At 45.0% G+C, this 19122-nt stretch overlaps 1 protein-coding gene across 2 annotated transcripts in view; it reads right to left on the reverse strand.

Annotated features, from left to right (window-relative positions):
• Positions 1-19122, reverse strand: part of RAPGEF3 (Rap guanine nucleotide exchange factor 3) — a 63041-nt gene that overhangs the window by 24606 nt on the left and 19313 nt on the right. For both annotated transcript variants that reach the window (XM_055003725.1, XM_055003724.1), the window contains exons 3-12: positions 16475-16528; positions 15636-15742; positions 12471-12592; positions 10408-10570; positions 9028-9112; positions 6007-6067; positions 3770-3846; positions 1920-2066; positions 1114-1229; positions 158-246 (exon numbers count right to left, since the gene is read on the reverse strand). In XM_055003725.1, coding sequence (XP_054859700.1) covers positions 158-246; positions 1114-1229; positions 1920-2066; positions 3770-3846; positions 6007-6067; positions 9028-9112; positions 10408-10570; positions 12471-12592; positions 15636-15742; positions 16475-16528 — 1021 coding nt within the window. The remainder of the gene's footprint in view (positions 1-157; positions 247-1113; positions 1230-1919; positions 2067-3769; positions 3847-6006; positions 6068-9027; positions 9113-10407; positions 10571-12470; positions 12593-15635; positions 15743-16474; positions 16529-19122) is intronic.

The following is a 19122-nucleotide window of genomic DNA, read 5'->3' on the forward strand; positions in this document are numbered from 1 at the left end:
ATAAATCACACATCCGAACCAAGGGCAAGCTATTTAACTAGGGTACGAGAACTCCTCCTTACAAGCTTGCTTCTCATTTTCTCAGCCCTAAACTGGCTGGTAACTGAGTGAAAATTCTTGTCTGATGGCCTCTACCTTCAAGTGATCCTAGACTTACCTACAGGGTCAGAGAGTGTAGAGTCTGAACGCATGGTTTCCAACAGATAGTCGAGAATCTTCTCAGGGGTCCCAGCCATAACTGAGTACCTGAAGCGGAGAAAAAGACATGAATGTCTCAGATCATATGACTAATAGACACATGCGTCTGAGTTGTATCTTACAAGAAATTTTTGGAGTCCTCTCATATATTATCATCTAATTTGGACTGTCATATGGGAAGCTCTCTGAACACAGACGATGTAAAAGTCTTTTTCTCAAAGAGTACCAAGAAAAAATTCATACGCCCAATCAAATTTCAGATGTCTCCGTTTGCAAATGTGGGTCCTACCTATGTGTTTGTTCATCTCATAGTCTTACTGCATCATGGGTTTTGTAGTTTATCACCCAAGCAATTAGTGTTATTCGTATGAATGTCTATTTTGTTCACAGGTGCTGTGCACACACAATGTTGTTTTTTTTAAAGTAAAAACACAGCCTTAAGACTATTAAACACATGATGCAGTGTACTTGTGGGCAAAATAAGCATGTTGAAGAATGAAACTAATTATTTACATCTGAACTTTTTGCACAGCATTGCTTGCTGAAGGAAGAGTGAAATATTACTATAACTCTAAAGCACATCTGCATCAGCAAAACCAGAGATGTCATCGCAAATTCCACTTCCGCTGGAATTCAATATCAGGCCTCAGTAGCAGCCTGTAAAAATAGATTATTACGGCAAGTTGGATGAGTTGCCTCTTGTCTTAAAGTGCGATCGGAAGGATGCTTTCCTGGGAGTAAGCTGCATTGACTAATGCAGGAATTACTTCAGAGTAGGCCTGCTGAAGAGTGCTCCTTTAGTCTCACTGGGTAGATGGAACTAGAAAAGTGCATGGATGCATCAGTGCCTACTTGAGAGAAGGTACGTCTGCCTCTAGGAGGGAGCAGGGAGCTGATGGGGACAAAGCGCTGTACCTACTGCTCCCTGGAGTCCCAGGAAGGTGACTGGAGATACTGCCTTGCAAATTCTTCTCCAGAATAAGCACCACCTTCCCATGTTCCTTCAGCCGCAGGGTGTTGGCTTCAACATCCTAAGGAGGAAAGCAAAGGTTAGTGAATTGGGTGGCACTCTCAGGGGCCATCCCAACCCAATGAAGCTGCCCAACGACTGCTAGTATAAGGCACAGATTCTCAAACTTGGTCATTGTACAATTCCTCCAGTCAACGAAGTGACTAGCCAAGACCCTGCAGGGAGAGATTCCTGCCTCCGTGGCTCTTTTTCGACAGGGAAGTGATTCTCTGTTCAGCTCTTTTCCCAAGGGAATGTCCACACAAAGTGGCCGGAAAGGCAACAAACGAATTTACAAATGATGTACACAGGGCTTTTTTCTGGGGAAAGAGGTGGTGGATCTCAGTGGGTTGCCCTTGGAGAAAATGGTCACATGGCTGGTGGCCCCACCCCCTGATCTCCAGACAGAGGGGAGTTGAGATTGCCCTCTGCACCACTTGGTGGCTCGGAGGGCAATCTAAACTCCCCTCTGTCTGGAGATCAGGGGGTGGGGCCACCAGTCATGTGACCATTTTCAAGAGGTTCCAGAACTCCGTTCCACCGCGTTCCTGCTGAAAAAAAGCCTGTACATATATCAAGAGACTTGGCTCCACATGTCACAAAGCCCACAGCTTCTTCCCCCATGAGCCCAGCACTCTTCCCAGGTCAAAGCCTATTGGGAGCTGCACACACTCTCAAAACAGAGGGGGTCTCCCGACTGCTTGGGACCCACCTTGAGGATACGATTGAAGTCTCTTTTATCTACACGCAGGAAATGGCAGTTGTCTTCCCGGAGTATGATGGTGGCTGCACGGGGTGCATCGTTCACCAGCGCCAGCTGCCCAAAATCATCACCTTCGTGCAGGGTGGACACTAAGCCCTGCAAATTGAACACACCATCCCATTATAGAGAGACAGCGTTGTGTAGTAGTTGGAGTGACAGAACCAAGGAGATCCAGGTTCGAATCCCTACTCTGCCATGGTAGCTTGCTCAGTAACCTAGGACCAGTCATGCTCTTTTAGCCTTAACTACCTCACAGGGCTGTTTTGAGGATAAAATGGAGGAGAATGATATGTCACTTTGGGGGGAAAGATAGGGTGTAAATGAAGTAAGTAAAGATGACTCGTGGTCATTGAGCAAAGCTAGACATCACCTTGGAAGACATTCGTTCCCAGGCAAAGGTAACACAAACATAGATTTCCCCTGCAACCCCTCCCCAATGCCATTTTCTCTGTTCCCCAAATAGCCACCTGGATGATTTGTGGTCATGGTGCCATCTAGGGACCTAAGGACCATGTAAGAGCCACTGTAGTGTATTGATTAGAGTGTAAGAGCAGAATATGGCTGCTTCCACACATGTTGGATAATCCACTTTCAATACGCTTTAGTGAACATTTATAACTGATTTTCCATGTGTGGAACAAAAAATCCACTTCTAAAGGATAACTAAAGTGCATTGAAAGTGCATTATTCAACGTGCGTTGAAACGGCCGATGGGAAACCCAGGTTCAAAATTCCATTTGGCCACGGAAGTTCACTGGGTGATGGTGGACCAGTCACATGATCTCAACAACATTATTGGAGAAAGGCAGGGCATAAATAAAGTAAATAAATAAACAATAAATACATTGGTTGTTGTGGATTTTCCGGGCTGTATAGCCATGGTCTTGGCATTGTAGTTCCTGACATTTTGCCAGCAGCTGTGACTGGCATCTTCAGAGGTGTAGCACCAAAAGATCTCTGTCTTTTGGTGCTACACCTCTGAAGATGCCAGTCACAGCTGCTGGCGAAACGTCAGGAACTACAATGCCAAGACCACAGCTATACAGCCCGGAAAATCCACAACAACCATCGTTCTCCGGCTGTGAAAGCCTTTGACAATACAATAAATACATTTTTTATTTGATTCAACTTTCATTTACTTTCAGTTCCTCGACTGAACTTTCTATGCTCACTTGTATACTGAAACTAGGAAATATGTGACTAGAGAAGATCAAAGCCCACAGGCACTAATCTCCTCAAAGAATAGCTTTAGTCCGGCTTTAGTCAATGTAAGAAATGTTAAGTCATAGCAAACAACGGTTTATGAGTGTTTAGAAAAAAGCATGCCAGAAGAACAATGTCTAAGGAGATAGGAAGTTAGGGGTCAGTAAAAATTAACAGAATTTAGTTTGAAGTTTCTGATGATAACATGCAACAGCGGTTTATAGAACTAGACTGAAATAATGTATTGTTCAAAAGATGTCCAAACAATTTTGAATTTAAGTAGGCAATAATGGACTGTGAAGCCAAACAAAAGGCACGCTTCACAAGAACTCCACGCTGACTAGATAGATTGATAGACTAGTCCAGCTCTAGCCACTACACCAGCTCTTGCTGTTTAGACCACTGGAAATATTAAAAAAGATTTCCTCCAGGGCTGATCAGGAGTACGTGCATTTTAGATCCTCATGATTGATTGATTGATTGATTGATTGATTTTCGACTTTTATTCTGCCCTCTCCGCATTTCCAACAGGCTCAGGGCGGAGCCCTGATGTAACCCCCATCTGACCCTTTATATGAGGAAGAAGATACACGCACCTTGTCATGTGTGACCACGTTGACTGATCCCTTCCAGATGATATACCAGGATGTGCCCTTGTCGCCTTGGCTGAATACTGAGAAAGAAATATAAACATCATTATATTGGAATCAACACTTTTGACAGACGCAGGGCCAGGGCCAATCGACACAGACAGCTCAGGAGAGAAAGAGGAAGGCGCGTGGACAACGCAAGGACAAGACTTGGATTAGGCAAACCTAGAGCCAAGCTACAAGTGATGAATGACTCTTGCCTGGCAAGTGAACAGACTCATGTGTATTCCTCTCTGTTCACTTGCCATTCACTTGCGCGCCACTTGATCAAGGAGAGAGCAAGTGAATGGTAAATGAACAGGGAGGAATACACGTGAGTCTGTTCACTTGCCAGGCAAGTGTCATTCGTCACTTGTAGCTTGGCTCCTAGTCATTCATTCATTCATTCATTCATTCATTCATTCATTCATTCATGCAGCAAAAGCCAGTAAAACAAAACAATTCTGAGATAAGATAAGTTATTATCACATCAAAGCATAGCAATAAGATCAGAGCATTAGCAAAGGAAGATGAATAAAAGAAGAACAATAGAGATTAAAAAGGGGAAATGCAATTATACCACATTCTCAGCTGAGAGGAGTCAGCTCAGGAGAGAAAGAGGAAGGATAATGGGCAATGCAAGGTCAAGACTTGGTTTAGGCAAACCTAGTCACTCGCTGCCTCAATTCGTATTCTGCTTATCACAAGCACAAAGTTTATTGTAGGTGAGCTATTTGGATGAATCCAGTTTATACCACTATGCTACTTTCTCATAACCATCCATCCACCTGCCACGGCCATCTTTAAAAGACATAGTCAAAGAAAAAAAAACAGTTTAAGATGTTTGATTTGAAGCAGACTATTTAAGTGACCCTACGTGCCCTTGGTGTCTGACCATGTACACCACCAATCTTGAATCAGTTACTGATGTTGCATCTCCCCTAGATGTCCCTGACTGCCGAGCACAAAAAATTAGCCAAGCTATCTTTTAAAAGCTGCGTCCAACCATGCAGGCACAAAGAAGGAGCACACAGCACGCACTTCTGTGTTTTGAAAGAGTTATGCCCTTCTAAGCCTATTGACTTTAAGGGGCTTTGTTCCGCTTAGGATTGCACTGAGAATGACCTAATCACAATTCTAGAGATACATGCCTCTTTTCTGGCAACGATTTCGTTCATGAGCTGAGTCAAAGCAGTTGGCCAAAACAGTTACTGTTCAGGTATAATGAACAGTAGCACTTTTAAGCCTGACCAACTTTATTGTAGCATAAGCTTTCAAAACCCACAGCTCTCTTCGTCAGATGCATGACGAAGAGAGCGGTGGTTCTCGAAAGCTTATGCTACAATAAAGTTGGTTAGTCTCAAAGGTGCTACTGGACTCTACTATTTTGCAACTACAGACTAACACGGCTAACTCCTCCGGATCTACGTAATGGCTTGATGTGGGGGGTATACTTGGGACATTATTATTATTCGGCGCTCGCTTGTTACTGAAGGAACTCAAGCCAGGCAAATTCACCTCAATATGGCATTAGAATTGAAGTTCACAACACACCTACTGGTAAGTGGGAACAGGCTATTGAAAAATGGAAAGACAAAACAGATTTCCTTGCATATTAAAAAGACTGGGAAATTGTACTATGCAGGGCAAACTGGGAGGTAAAAACATTTGCCACCTGGTCTGCCCCCTCCAATGGAGCAGGGAGGGAAGAAACAGGCTCACCACAGCGTGTCTCTCTCCAGTCCTCCTTGTGCAGGGGTCACTGGCTCGTGCAAAGTGGGGGCCACCAGCTCGCAGTTGTAGCAGCTCCCACCCCATCATGGGGGCTGGCAGATTGTACTGGTGGGGGCTAATGCCCATTGCCCCAGGCTGCCTTGGGGCCGGGCTGTCCCCCAGGCTATAGGTCCACTATGACTTTCCCAGTAACCTTAATGCACAATTTGCCCCTGGTTCTATGGCTTCTGCTCGCCTTGCCTGGCGCAAGCCTCCAGAGTGTGATGATGCAGCTACACAACAGAACATCAGCTGCATTTCAAAGAAGTGAACTCACAGTGAGTACATGCACCCAACTCCAGTTGCGCAAACTGGCTCCTCAGCATGGAATGTGGGAGGACCATAAAGCTCCTCTCTCGGTACAATTGTAGAAAGCCAAGGGAGACAGATGTAGGCACCAATGGCCAAATGGTTGCCAGTTGGCTACTTACGCACAGTTCCAGCCTTCGCATGGGACTCAAACAGCAGCACGGCAGCCAATTCTCTCTTTACCTGCCACAAGAGAGAGACAACCAGTGAGCAAGGGACATAGCTTACATACCTGAAGCGCTTAAGAGTAAGTGAAGCAAGGCAGGATGTAGTTTGGGAGACGAAAGCAGGCAATGTAAGGGCGGAGAGAAAGTCATGCCTCTGACACACTGATAGAAATGTTTCATGAAGAATAAGCCCAGCTAAAACGGAAGCTCCTGTTTTCAGAAGCAAAATAGCTCTAATTGTCAGATGTATGCAGGAGGCTTCCAGGGGAATCGGGCAGAATGCTTCTGGAGGCATAATGCTTTAGGACTGATCTAGTGAGCTCGGACCCTGACCTGGATGGCCCATTTCAGGGCCAAGCTACAAGTGACGAATGACACTTGAACGGCAAGTGGATTGAGTGGAGGGCAAGTGAACAGGGAGAAATACACTTGCCGTTCAAGTGTCATTCGTCACTTGTAGCTTCGCCCTTAGTCTGATCTCATCAGATTGTGGCTGCTAAGCAAGGTCAGCCCCGGTTAGGACTTGGATGGGAGACCACCAAGGAAGACCACGGTAGCTAGGCGGAGGCAGGCAACAGCAAACCACCTTGGCTAATCTCTTTATTTTCATCCACCTTTCTCACTAGTAAGGCAGATTTTATAGTCTGTGTGTGTTACATGCTGTCAAGTCCTATGGTGACCCAATGAATGAAAGACCTCCAAAATGTCTTATCATTAACAGACTTGCTCAGATCTTGCAAATTGAAGGGCGTAGCTTCTCTTATTGAGTCAAGCAATCTCATTTTGGGACTTCCTTCCCTGCTGCCGTCCACTTTTCTTAGCATTATTGCCCTTTCCAAAAATCTTGTCTTCTCATGATGTGACCAAAGTTCAACAGCCTCAGTTTTGTCCTTTTAGCTTCTAGAGAGAATTCAGGCTTCATGTGATCTAGAACCCACTTATTTGTCTCTTTGGCCATCTAAGCCAGTGCAATCAAAAGAATGAGAAGACATCCAGCAAACAACATCATAGCACTGGGACTGCAGAAATCCAAAGCAAGGCATAAGTCTTAAACATTACAAGTTAAACAATATGAGAAATGGAATTCCATAAGTAAAAACATCATGCAGTGAGAGCGAGATACAGATGTACAGCAACAGTGAGCATGTTAGTCCACAGTCCCATTCTTCTATCAAACCACCTTCCCGAATCATTCTATTGCAATGCAACCCTATTGCCTTTATTTTAAAAAAGCTTCTTTGAAAGATTCTGTTTTACATAGTTTGCACCACTCAATGGCCTAAGCTACAAGCTTAGAAAATAAGAATCCAATAGCACCCATAACCAATAAGCTTTCGAGAACCACAGCTCTCTTTGTCAGATGCAGCTGACAAAGAGAGCTGTGGTTCTCGAAAGCTTATGCTGCAATAAAGTTAGTCTTAAAGGTGCTACTGAACTCTTTACTATTTTGCAACTACAGACTAACACGGCTAACTCCTCTGGCTCTATAAGCTTAGAAAAGGCGCCAGGGCTGGCTGCCTGGAGACGATACTACTTCAGAACGCAGGTGGGTGTGCTTAATGTGTTTGGAACTGCTGAAGTGGTTTTTGCCAGAGAGTGAAAATTGAACACAAGGAGGGAGAAATTGGATAACCAAACTTTGGCAAGCAACCAACACCGAAAAACAAGAGAGAGTACATAAGTATTACAGCCAAATTCAGGAGACAAAAGCTGAGGGGAGACAACATGAATTCAACAATTGGATAAAATGTGCTATATTCTAAAATGAAACATTTGGCTCCCAGCAATGTTAATCATATTTTTTAAAAAATATTTTATAACATTTTGTATGCTCTTGTTTACAGATGATACAGATATAGAAACTCTGAAACAAGCAGTTAGAAATGCAGATGAGTAGTTATACAATTAAATAATCCCTTAGGTTTAAAAAAATAAATGCCTGTGGAAAATTAGCACATTAGAAAATGAAATGCTCTAAGTCTTCAAGTTCTCTCATGTTAAAATGGCAACAGCCCAAAGCCAAAAGTTGATCTCAAGCAAATCTCTCCCAGGTGTGATGGATCTCCAAGCAAACATGCTGCCCAATGGACTGCTAAAGCAAGCAGTACATTCAAGTGCAGGATCAATGCATGTTGTGGGGAAACAGCAAATGCAATTGAAGCATCAATTAATTTCAGTTAGCCCAGATAATCATGTTTATTATGCAGCACTACAGCTAGCTCATTTTACTCTTAGACAATTATTTTATTGAGGGGGGGGCTTCCTTTAAATAAGAACATATGCTTCTAGTGTGATGCTACAATCTATTTGGTGTTCCTTTGCTTATCCCATTAGCTGGGCCATGGGATTTCTGCCCTAAGGTCTTGCCCCATTGTCAGTCTCTCAACAAAAGACATCAGGGACACTCAAGTGTAGGGACTAGGGAGATTTTTTATTTTTTATTTACTTTGGATTTCTATTCCGCCCTCCCCAATGTTAGCCGGGAAGCATAGTTTTAAAAGACAGAGCTGGTGGAGATCATTCCTCAGAGGGTTTGTAAATTTCATCTTCACTTCCTAGAAGGGGGGAGGGTGAAATTGGCAGAGCCTTTTAAGCCATGAGGACTCCACCCCAAACTGTGTAACATTCTTGCAAGTTATTTTTAACAGCACAATCAACTGGACGAAAAGTGGTATGTAGATATTTTAAATAAAGGGATGAATACAGTAGTTTCCAAAGGGAACATATGGCAACATTCTTCCATATTCAACAACAGTCTTTCATATTCAACAATAATTTCCCCATACAAAAACCTTGCAGAAATTTTCTGCCCTACAGAAAATAGTCAACTGAAGCAATCTTGTGCTGGGTAGACAAGCTCCGAGTGATTGGCAGAATTGCAGAACTGGTAGAAGTGTATCGGATGGATGCAGCACTACAGATAGCTGGGGCAAGAGACGCTAAGGGGACTAGTTAAAGGAGCTGTCCATCACTTACGGAACTGGAGAGATGGGCGACAGCTTTGATGTGCAGAAGCTCTTCAAAGATCAATGCAAGCTCTTCATCTGTACGTTGGCCAGGGCTGGAGGAGAAAGATCAAGGTAAAGCACACACACATATCCCCCCCCTCCTCTTCCTGCCTCTTTCCCAGCTCTGTTCTGCATCCTCATTCCCTTTTTTTAAATCCAGGCTGTTGTTTAAACAAGCTGTGCAAATTATGGGAGAAGGAGAAAAAAGTTATGCAAAACACTGCTCCGTTCAGTAGCAGTAAAAAAAATATATCCTTCCCAATCTCTGTTGCAATTTCTGGCTCCTACATAAATACTATGCAGCACTGCCAAGCACCATCAAACTAAGGGCTACTTTAGATTACCAAGTCATTCCATCCCACCTGTGTCTGCCCCACTTCTGCCAATCTGACATGCTCCAGAGGTTCCATCAACAGAGCTTAATTCCCACAGAAAGACATTTAACGCTTGCCCAGGGCTGTTACACAGCATGGGGGAAAGGCTTCCGCCTCCTCTCCCTACATGCCATGGCATTGACACAAATTGGGTCAGCACATATCTGGGATTTGTGTTCTGACCGTGGAACCCCCAAACATGCTGTTGGAAGAGGAAAATTCAGCGCTGTCTCTTTCCTCGGGTTTCAGAGGGGGACAAACCAAAGAGTTAGAAAGATAGAGAGGTTAGGGGACTCTGTTTAGTGATTACTGCTCTGACTGTCCTTTGATATCCAGATTGCTATTCTCAGGATTTCCTCCTCCTAACTTCCTCCCTCTCACCTCTTCTCTTCCTGGCTTTGTTCCAGGCAACGCCTCTCTCTCCTTCTCCTCCCTCCATCTTTCAAGTGTGGATGCAAGACTCATCCTAGCATCCATGCCCATCCTTAGACTCGATCGGTAGTTAGGATCTGTCTCTCCTCCTTTCCTATCAGAGTATGGAGTTCCTGCAATAAAGAACTCTTATTTCCTTTCTAAGTACACGCCAAGTGTATGCTGTGTCATTTTCTCTCCTGCACACACACCAGCCAGCAGAACCAGCTCACAACCACCTATAATCACTCTTCCACTGCTAAACAATCAACTCTGCTAATGGCCCAAACATGGAATCTTTTCATTAGTTTTCTGGGTCAAAAATATGATCCATTTATCACATGCCTGGTCAACAGAACTGGGGCAAACATGCAATGGACTTTGCAATGTATGAATTGGCTGTGATCTAGACCCACAGAAGCTAGAAAGCCACTTTTTGGAAGCAGGTGGAAGATTACAATTCAGAGGATGTAGAACACAAACGTCTCGGCCTACGGCCAGCTAAGCCTGGCAACTGACCGCTTCTTCCCTCTCTGCCTCCCGCTTCAAGCAGAGACACTCACGGTTTCCGCAGGATGGTGGTAAGAAGAGCAGTAGGGCCCAGCTGGGTGAGCAATGCCAGCGCCTCCAGTAGCTCCTCCCCGTCGTGGTCCCCTGCACTTGGCTCCAGGGCGACAAAACGGAAAAACTGGGCATCGCGGTCTTGGAAGTAGCTTTCTTGCCGTACTGTAAGAGGGAGACAGGTGAATGCAGAATGAGAGAGAAGAAGGGACCGGCAAGAAGGAGAGCCGTTCTCTCTGCCGTGCCTGCTGGGGAGATGTGAACAGCCAGTTGCAACCTATCCATTTTGAAACTCCACATACTGTCCTCTGTTAAAGGCTGACTTTATTCTCAAACTAGGAAGCTATCTTGACAATGTAGGTAGTGGTAGGGGGAAGAAAGTAGGAGAGAGCGTGGATCTGGAGAAAAGGAGGGAAGTAATAGGGAGAAGATCCAGACAGGGATTGGATGGTATCCAAAGACTCTTCAAAAGTCCCCAAATTCATTTTGTTATTTGCTTCATTTATACCCCACCTTTCTCCCCAGTTGGTATTCAAAGTGACTTATAACATTATTCTCCTCTCCTCCCATTTTGTCTTTACAGTGCCCATGTCTGTCACCTTAGTGATTGGCCACGGTAAACTTCTGTGGCAGAGCAGGGATTCAAACCTAGGGATGGGCACGAACCGGAAAAAAATGAACCATGTGGTTCGTGGTTCGTCAAATTTCACGAACCACGAACTTTCACAAACCTGCCCCCGGTTCACAAACCGGTTCATTTGGTTTGTGAAAATGTCACACCCAGGTCAGAAAATCATCACTTCTGGGTCAGCAGAAGATCACTTCCGGGCCAGCAGAAGGTCACTTCCGGGTCAGCAGAAGGTCTGCAGGAAGCCCATCCCCTGTTGCCTAGGAAACTGACTGTCAGCACAAGGCTGTCTGCAGTGACAAACCAAAAAACGAACCAAACGAACCAGCCTAAAGTTTGTGGCGGTTCGTCAGAAATGGGATCTGACGAACCGCTGGTCCGCGAACCACAAACCGGCCTGGTTCGTCATGAAGTTTGGTTCATATCTGGGTTCGTGCCCATCTCTATTCAAGCCTGGGTTTCTCAGATACTAATCTGACACTCATAACCACTACACCACTACCAGTGAGATAAGTTAGATTGAATGAAAGCATGACTGGCCCAAGGCCACCCCAGAAGCTTCCATGGCAGAACAGGGGTTTCAACCTTTGTCTCCCAGACCCCGCCTTGACCTGGATAGCCCAGGAGAGCCTGATCTCGTCAGATCTCAGAAGCTAAGCAGGGTCGGCCTTGGTTAGTAATTGGATGGGAGACCTCCAACGAAGACCGGGATTGCAGAGGCAGGCAATGGCAAACCACCTCTATTCGTCTCTTGCCATGAAAACCCCACCAGGGGTCGCCATATGTCAACTCTGACTTGAGGGCCATATTTCTAATCCTAAACTGGACACAAGGGGAAAAGGGAAAGTGATTAGGAAGAATGGATCATCCCCAATGGCAAATCGAAAGAAGAGCAGAGAGACTGGCCGGGGTTTCCGGGTCCAAATAAGGCTATGTTGCTCCCAGCTGGCCCAATTCTCCATCTGAAAAAGGAGCAATAACAGTGTTCTACCTTTTGAACAGGCAGATCATCCTAGCAGCTGGGTGGATGGCCAGGATTACTCTGAGGTTCAGCCTCAGCAAGGAAGAGATCACTTATGACATCAAGGATGTGTCAGCAGTGTCTTGTGACCTCACAGCTGAAAGGCTGGGCAAGTCCCTTCCCAAGGCAAGTGACCCTTTCAGCCTGAAGGTTTAACTAGCTGAACTCAGCACAAGGGAGACATTGGCTGCTTCCGCACACGTTGGATAATGCACTTTCAATGCACTTTATCAATCGTTTGAGGTGGATTTTTTGTTCCGCACACAAAAAAATCCGTACCAAATGATCTATAAAGAGGATTGGAAGTGCATTATCCAACGTGTGCAGAATCACTAATTGTCTGGAGAAGGATGCGAGTCTGTTTCAGGGCTCTGTGCAAAACTGGCCCTCTCCCACCACCAGGCCTGTCACCTCACCGTGAGAAAGGACTCCTTCATCCATCAGCACCTGGCAGAGTCCAAGGGCTTGGCTGCGGGTCTGCACAGAGAGCCCCGCGCTGAGCAGCGCATCCACCAGTTCCTTCCCCGAACAGCAGTGCCTGGGAAAAAGAGAAAGAGTGCATGGCAGTCTTTAAGACCTGGGAAGCTGGGTGAGTCCATTCTGAATTTCAAATTAGAGTGACTTTTAAAGCTCCGGTGTTCTCCTTTTCGATTTGGGAGGTAAGCTTCCGCTTCTGCCAAAGTTCTGTAGAGCAGAATTACACGTTATCCGAGGGATGCATTTCCCCCACCCAAATTCAGCAAATGTTTACAGGAAAAACTGGGGAAGGGACTTAACCCCTCTCATACCTTCTGACTTACTTAAAAAGATTCCAGAGCCTAGTTGGAGAAATTGGTGCCATCAAGCTCCTTTAAATCCTTATAGGGAAAAGAGGTAGGCAGACCTATGGGGGTGTAAAGTACCTTGCGTGGCCTGCTGATTATCTTAGGAAAATGGTAGCAGAGGAGGGTTAAGCCATCCCAATTCAAATCAAACATCCCTGCACTGCTTTTTGAAGATATCGGAACACTGGATTACAGACTCCTATGTCTCCTCTAGATCATTTTTTTAAGTAGTGACTGTCACACTCAGCAATCAGACTTGCAAAAATCAAATTCTGAAATCCTGATTATTGCATCAAGTCTAACAAAGTCTAGAGAAACAGATTTTTATTTAGAACAGAATATGTAGAATTCTAAATATATTTAGAATGTAATACAGATTCAGGACACATACCCCAGATAGTCAGAGGTGGAAACTGCAATAGGCAGGGGTGGGGTTTTGAAGACGTTCGATCCCTCTTTAAGAAAGGCAATGGGAATAGCAGCAATATTTTGTTCAGGGACTCTCTATTCCTCAGAGATCCTATACAGTAACACAAAGCCTTAGAAATCTCCTATGTCGGGCATTGTTTATTTGGGAAAGCCAGGGTTCATTTTGAGGGGGAACATGCCGGAACACAGTTCCGGCAGTTCCCCAAAGAGGTCACATGTCAGGTGGCCCCACCCACCTGACTCTCAGCCATTATGGGCCCATTTCAGCCTGGATTGGAGCCGAAACGGCCCGGATTGGGCCTCTGACGGGTGGTGGATCACTCTCCCACTCAGCAGCGGCCCGATCCTGACCATTTTGGGCCCTTTTTTGGCCATTTTCAGCCCCTTTTTGCCATTTTGGGCCCAATTTCAGCCCTGAATGGCCAGGATTGGGTCCAAAACAGCCAGGATAGGTGATGTCAGGGGGTGTGGCATACACAAATCAGTTATGCTAATGACACACTTCTGGTGATGGCAAGGGCGTGGTATATGCTAATGAGTTATGCTAATGAGTTCCTCCAGCTCTTTTTCTATGAAACGACCCCTGGGGGAAGCTACCCCAAAATGACACCATCTGCTTGCAAGGAGAATTCCACTGCATTGTATTTATTTATTTTAAAACATTTGTACACCTGGCTTTCTCCTGAGCATCTCAGGAGGACTTAAGGCAAGCAACAACACAAAAACAATTTGATAAAATGACAAATACTAAAACAAAAGACGTTAAAGTCGTAATAAAAAACACTTTGTGCCCAACAGAAAGGTTAATTCCCTCATTGCCCAGACGCAGGCTACTTCCAAATGCTCTCCAGAATAACTCTGCCTTGTAGCCTTGCCAGAAACCCAGGCGGCACCCCCCCTTCTGAGACAAACTCTTGTTCTCAGTCTCAGATCATTCACAGCTCATTCTCAATTCCAGCAACACGGCACCTGAAACAGTAGACAATGGTGCTAGTCATACGACCATCTACCAGAAAATACAGTAGAGAGGAAGCAAAAAGTGCTCTTTATATAGGTACTATTTACCCAGCTATCTATACCAGCATTTAATTAATTAGAAGTTAGAGCATAGTAACAGAGTTGAATTTGTCCTTCATAAGATTGCAAGCTTGGCTGCGGGTCTGCCTGCCCATTTAATGGAGAAGCACTGACATTGTTTGGGAGGGAGGAAGGGAGACCGAGACCGAGACCGAGACCGAGACCGAGACCGAGACCGAGACCGAGACCGAGACCGAGACCGAGACCGAGACCGAGACCGAAAGAAAGAAAGAAAGAAAGAAAGAAAGAAAGAAAGAAAGAAAGAAAGAAAGAAAGAAAGAAAGAAAGAAAGAAAGAAAGAAAGAAAGAGAAAGAAAGAAAGAAAAGCTCCTTGTTCTGTTGCTAGCTGCTGAGAAAAGGCATACACAACGGTATTCTGTACATATGTGCGTCTTATGCGTGTGTCTCTGTGTGCACAAAGAATGGGATTCACCTCAGTTTTTTATATGCACGTGTCTAGCTATGTTCAAGAATGCGGGTGAATATATACCTCTTTTTGTATAGCCAAGAGGCTATTTTGCAAGCTGAAAACCTGACGGTTTTGTTGACTCCTGGACCAATAAAAGATTCCGCTACATGTGCTACCAGGAGTCCAAGTGGGAGATTTTTTACCTATGTCCCGGAAAAGCAACATAAGAGTTATTTCTGTACGAGACCCTGCAATCCATTGCCAGTGAACAGACTAATGATCCACCTCCGTAAGACAAAGATCTAAAGTCACCCCATTGAAAACGTTCACTAGTCGTATAGAAACAGGACCCCTTGAAATTCCTCAGCCGTTTACTGAGGAAGAACCTCTTTTGTCCCCTTTGAATTTTAATTTCAGGAAAGCCTGAAGATGGAGAAATCTCACTAGACATTTTTTGGCTTCCTTTGAAATTCCTTAGATGTTTCACCTGCAGAGGAACAGGCGTTATTTGCTTCAAATTTTGACTGGGGCAAAATTCCAGCGGCAACTTCAGCTGTATGATAAGCGAAACGGCAAAGAAAACAAAATGGGTCTGCACCCACATACATCGTCCATAGTTAGCCTCTTATTGCAGAATCCAGGGCCGTTTCCACACACCTTCATCCGGAACTCTGCGGAACATCGTGGAAAAAACATGGAAGATAGCGTCTTCTCGCGCAACTTTTGTGTGACGTCGCGCAAAAGTCGCATGAGAATACGCTATCTTCTGCGTTTTTTCACGATGTTCTGCAGTGTTCTGGATCAAGGTAAGTCGTGTGGAAATGGCCCAGGTATATACACACCTGTAAAGCCGGAGGTGGTGCTTGCGATCACGGATCAGGTCTGGGAACATGCTTACTAAGTGTGCACCGAGGAGTCTTCCTGCCCTCTGAATTTTGTTTGATGAAGCCTGGGAAACAAGAATGAAAGAACAGCTTTACTGGTTGGGGCAAGAGACTCTTGGACTCTGTAGATGGTACACTTCAAGAAAAGCGATTGAGACCACGGTACAGAAATACATTAAATAAATACCGAAACTACAACTAACTTTGGAAGAGGGAGAAGAGGTTATTTATTACACATGGGTCAGGAATTGGGGTGCCATTTACCAGGCAGAGACAGAAGTTGCCCCATGCTCTGGTATGTGGTGGTGATGGTGAAATGGGTCAGAACAGCATCCCCAGATGCCATGATTTTAGTCCTGATTGTATAATTGGAAATGACATTGCTGTTGCTGGCTGCTTTAGCATTCACTCAAAACTCTAGCTTTTAGTGAATTCTAGAGAGGCGAAGAGAACTGTGATTCTCGAACCAACTTTACAATAAAGTTGGTTAGTCTTAAAGGTGCTACTGGACTCTTTACTATTTTGCTACTACAGACTAACACGGCTAACTCCTCTGGATCAGCAACACAGTGACATCACTTCCAGTTACATAGCTAGAAATGATTTTATAATGTCAGGGGGACACTGTTCCAATGAATCTCTGCCCCCCATAAGTCTCTTGCAGTTTGCCAGCCAATATCATTGCCAACTCCAGGTAGGGAAATTCCTGTCGATTTGGGAGGTGGAGCCTGGGGAGGGCAGGGTTTGATATTGGGCCTTCCAATAGGCATTGCACCTCTCCCTTCAGGGATGTTTACCTGGTTCAGGTTGTGGCTGGACACCATGGCTGATTCACGGTCCGGAAGAGGGGTCTGGAAGCGAAAAGAACAAGGAAACCTCTTTAGCCAGTTTACACAACGAGGAAGGAACTGTCTGTTGCATTCACCCAGCGCAATACAAGAAAGCAGCAGCATCCTTCAGGCACAGGAAATGATCTCACAAAGAAAGAATCTGTTGTTAATTTGGGGCATCAAGAGGTCTCAGACTGACCGGATGGTCTATGTGAGACCAAACACCAACATGCTCGAATTAGACATCTATTTTTATTCCACCAGTCCTCTAAGGAGCTCAAGGGAGCATCCAAGGTTCTCCTTTTTGCCATTTTATCGTCACAACACCCCTGAGAGTTAAGTTAGGCAGAGAGGGAATGACTGGCCCAAGGCCACCTGCTGAGTTTCATGACTAAGTAAAAAATTGAACACAGTTCTCTCTAGTCCTCCTGACTAGAGACAGGCACGAACTGAAATACGAACCAAAATTAAGCACGATCCAGGCCGGTTTGTGGTTCACAAACCAGCGGTTCATCAGATCTCATTTCTGATGAACCGCCACAAACTTTAGGCTGGTTCGTTTGGTTCATTTTTTGGTTCGTCACCGCAGACAGGCTGGTGCCAATCAATCAGTTTCCTAGATAACTTCCTGCAGACCTTCTGCTGGCCCGGAATTGAGCTTCTGCTGGCCCGGAAGTGATGCTTTTCTGACCTGGATGTGATGTTTTCACGAACCAAACGAGCCAGTTCGCAAACCAGGGGCAGGTTCGTGAAAGTTCGTGCTTCGTGAAATTTGACAAACCACAAACCACATGGTTCAGTTTTTTTCTGCTTCATGTCCATCTCTAGTCCTGACAATACTGTAACAGCTATACCACACCGGCTTATCCACCAAATGTCAGGAAGCCACGTGGTTAGAGCGCATCAGAAGAGCAGTGCCCTCAAAGGCAAATAAGTAGTCTTGTTCTTTCCCTACAGAAGATTCAAAGTATGATAACTCCTTTTCTACAGGTAGACCTGGCCCCATTAATGCCCATATGAAACAATGGACCTGTTAAATTATTTCCTATGGGCTACGGCCAGCAGAGCTAGCCTCTGAGGCCAGGTCTACCAGCTTAGCTGTTAGTTTATGACTGGAATTGGACTGGAATACGGGAGACCCAAGTTGGCATCCCCTCTTTGCTGTGGAAGCTCACTTGGGTTGCCTTAGATCAAGACGGGTCTCCGTGTTACAGCAAGAGCCCAGTAGCACCTATAAGACTAACAAAATCAGTGGTAGGGTATGAGCTTTCATGAGCCACAGCTCACTTCTTCAGATGCAGCTAGGGTGACCTTGGACCACTCACTCTCTCAGCCTCACCTACCTCACAGCTTTGTTGTTGAGATAAAATAGAGGAGGGGAGAACAATGTTTTAAGCTGCTTTGGGGAGCAAAGTGGGGTATAAATATTTAAATAAGATCAAACAGCCCATTTGGATTATCTGCACCATGAAACTTGTTTACCTCACAGGGATGTTGTGAGGAAAACTGAGAAATGGAAGACTCCATATGTCACTCTGAACTCCTTGGAGAAGGAGAGGGATAAAATGTACTAGGCAAACAGATACCAGTATTGCCAAGGGCAAGTATTATGACAGAAACACTCTCTACAGTGGAACTAGTTTTACTACAAATAACTTCTAGGAAATTGCCAGAACTGTGCCACCCGCCCCCCTCCCTGCCAGTTCATTATTGCAATGCATGTGCTTGATTGGACAGTTGTGGTATTTCAAGGGCTATCACAAGAGGTCCCGTGGAAATATTTTATACTTTGAGTGGTTTGATAAAAAAAAGAGAGATCAGTTGACTAATGGCTCCTGGAGACTTTAGTGGGCACTTATCGTAAACGCAGCAATTCTGGTCCGCCGACATGTGCAAAATGGAGGAAAACAATCAAAATGGAGGAGAGCAGAAGATATCCCTGCCACAAGTGCACAAAAGTAGAGCCTTCAAATGGATGCCGAATGGGCAGGTAGGATAAGGAAGAGGGCCAGTTTGGTGTAGTGGTTAAGAGCGGCAGGACTCTAACCTGGAGAGCCGGGTTTGATTCCCCACTCCTCCACTTGAAGCCAGCTGGGTGACCTTGGGCTAGTCACGGGCTCTCTCAGAGCTCTCTCAGCCACACCCGCCTCACAGGGTGTTTTGTTGTGGGGATAATAATGACACACTTTGTAAACCTCTCTGAGTGGGCATTAAGTTGTCCTGAAGGGGGGTATATAAATCGAATGTTGTTGTTGTTATCAAGATACCCTGCTATTAAGTGCGTAGGGAGAAAAGCTGAGGGGCTTTTTTCTTTTGATTTTTTTAATTTTATGGAAAATGCAGGCCTTGTAAAGAAAAAAAAGAAAAAAATACAAATAAAAAGAAAAACATTAACAGCAGTTGCAGGCCTACACATAAGTTTCTATGAAAGGTTTCCAAATTTCTAAAACTAAATCTATATGCCATTTTCATTTATATGTCATGTGTTCAAATATTGATAAAGTTGTAAGTAGGGTTGCCAGCTCAGGGTTGGAAAATTCCTGGAGATTTGGGAGGTGGATCCTGGAGAGGGTGGGGTTTGGGGAGTGGAGGGGCCTCGTTAGGGTATAATACGA

This window comes from Eublepharis macularius, chromosome 19, assembly GCF_028583425.1.
Source record: "Eublepharis macularius isolate TG4126 chromosome 19, MPM_Emac_v1.0, whole genome shotgun sequence".
NCBI classification, from domain to species: Eukaryota; Metazoa; Chordata; class Lepidosauria; order Squamata; family Eublepharidae; genus Eublepharis; species Eublepharis macularius.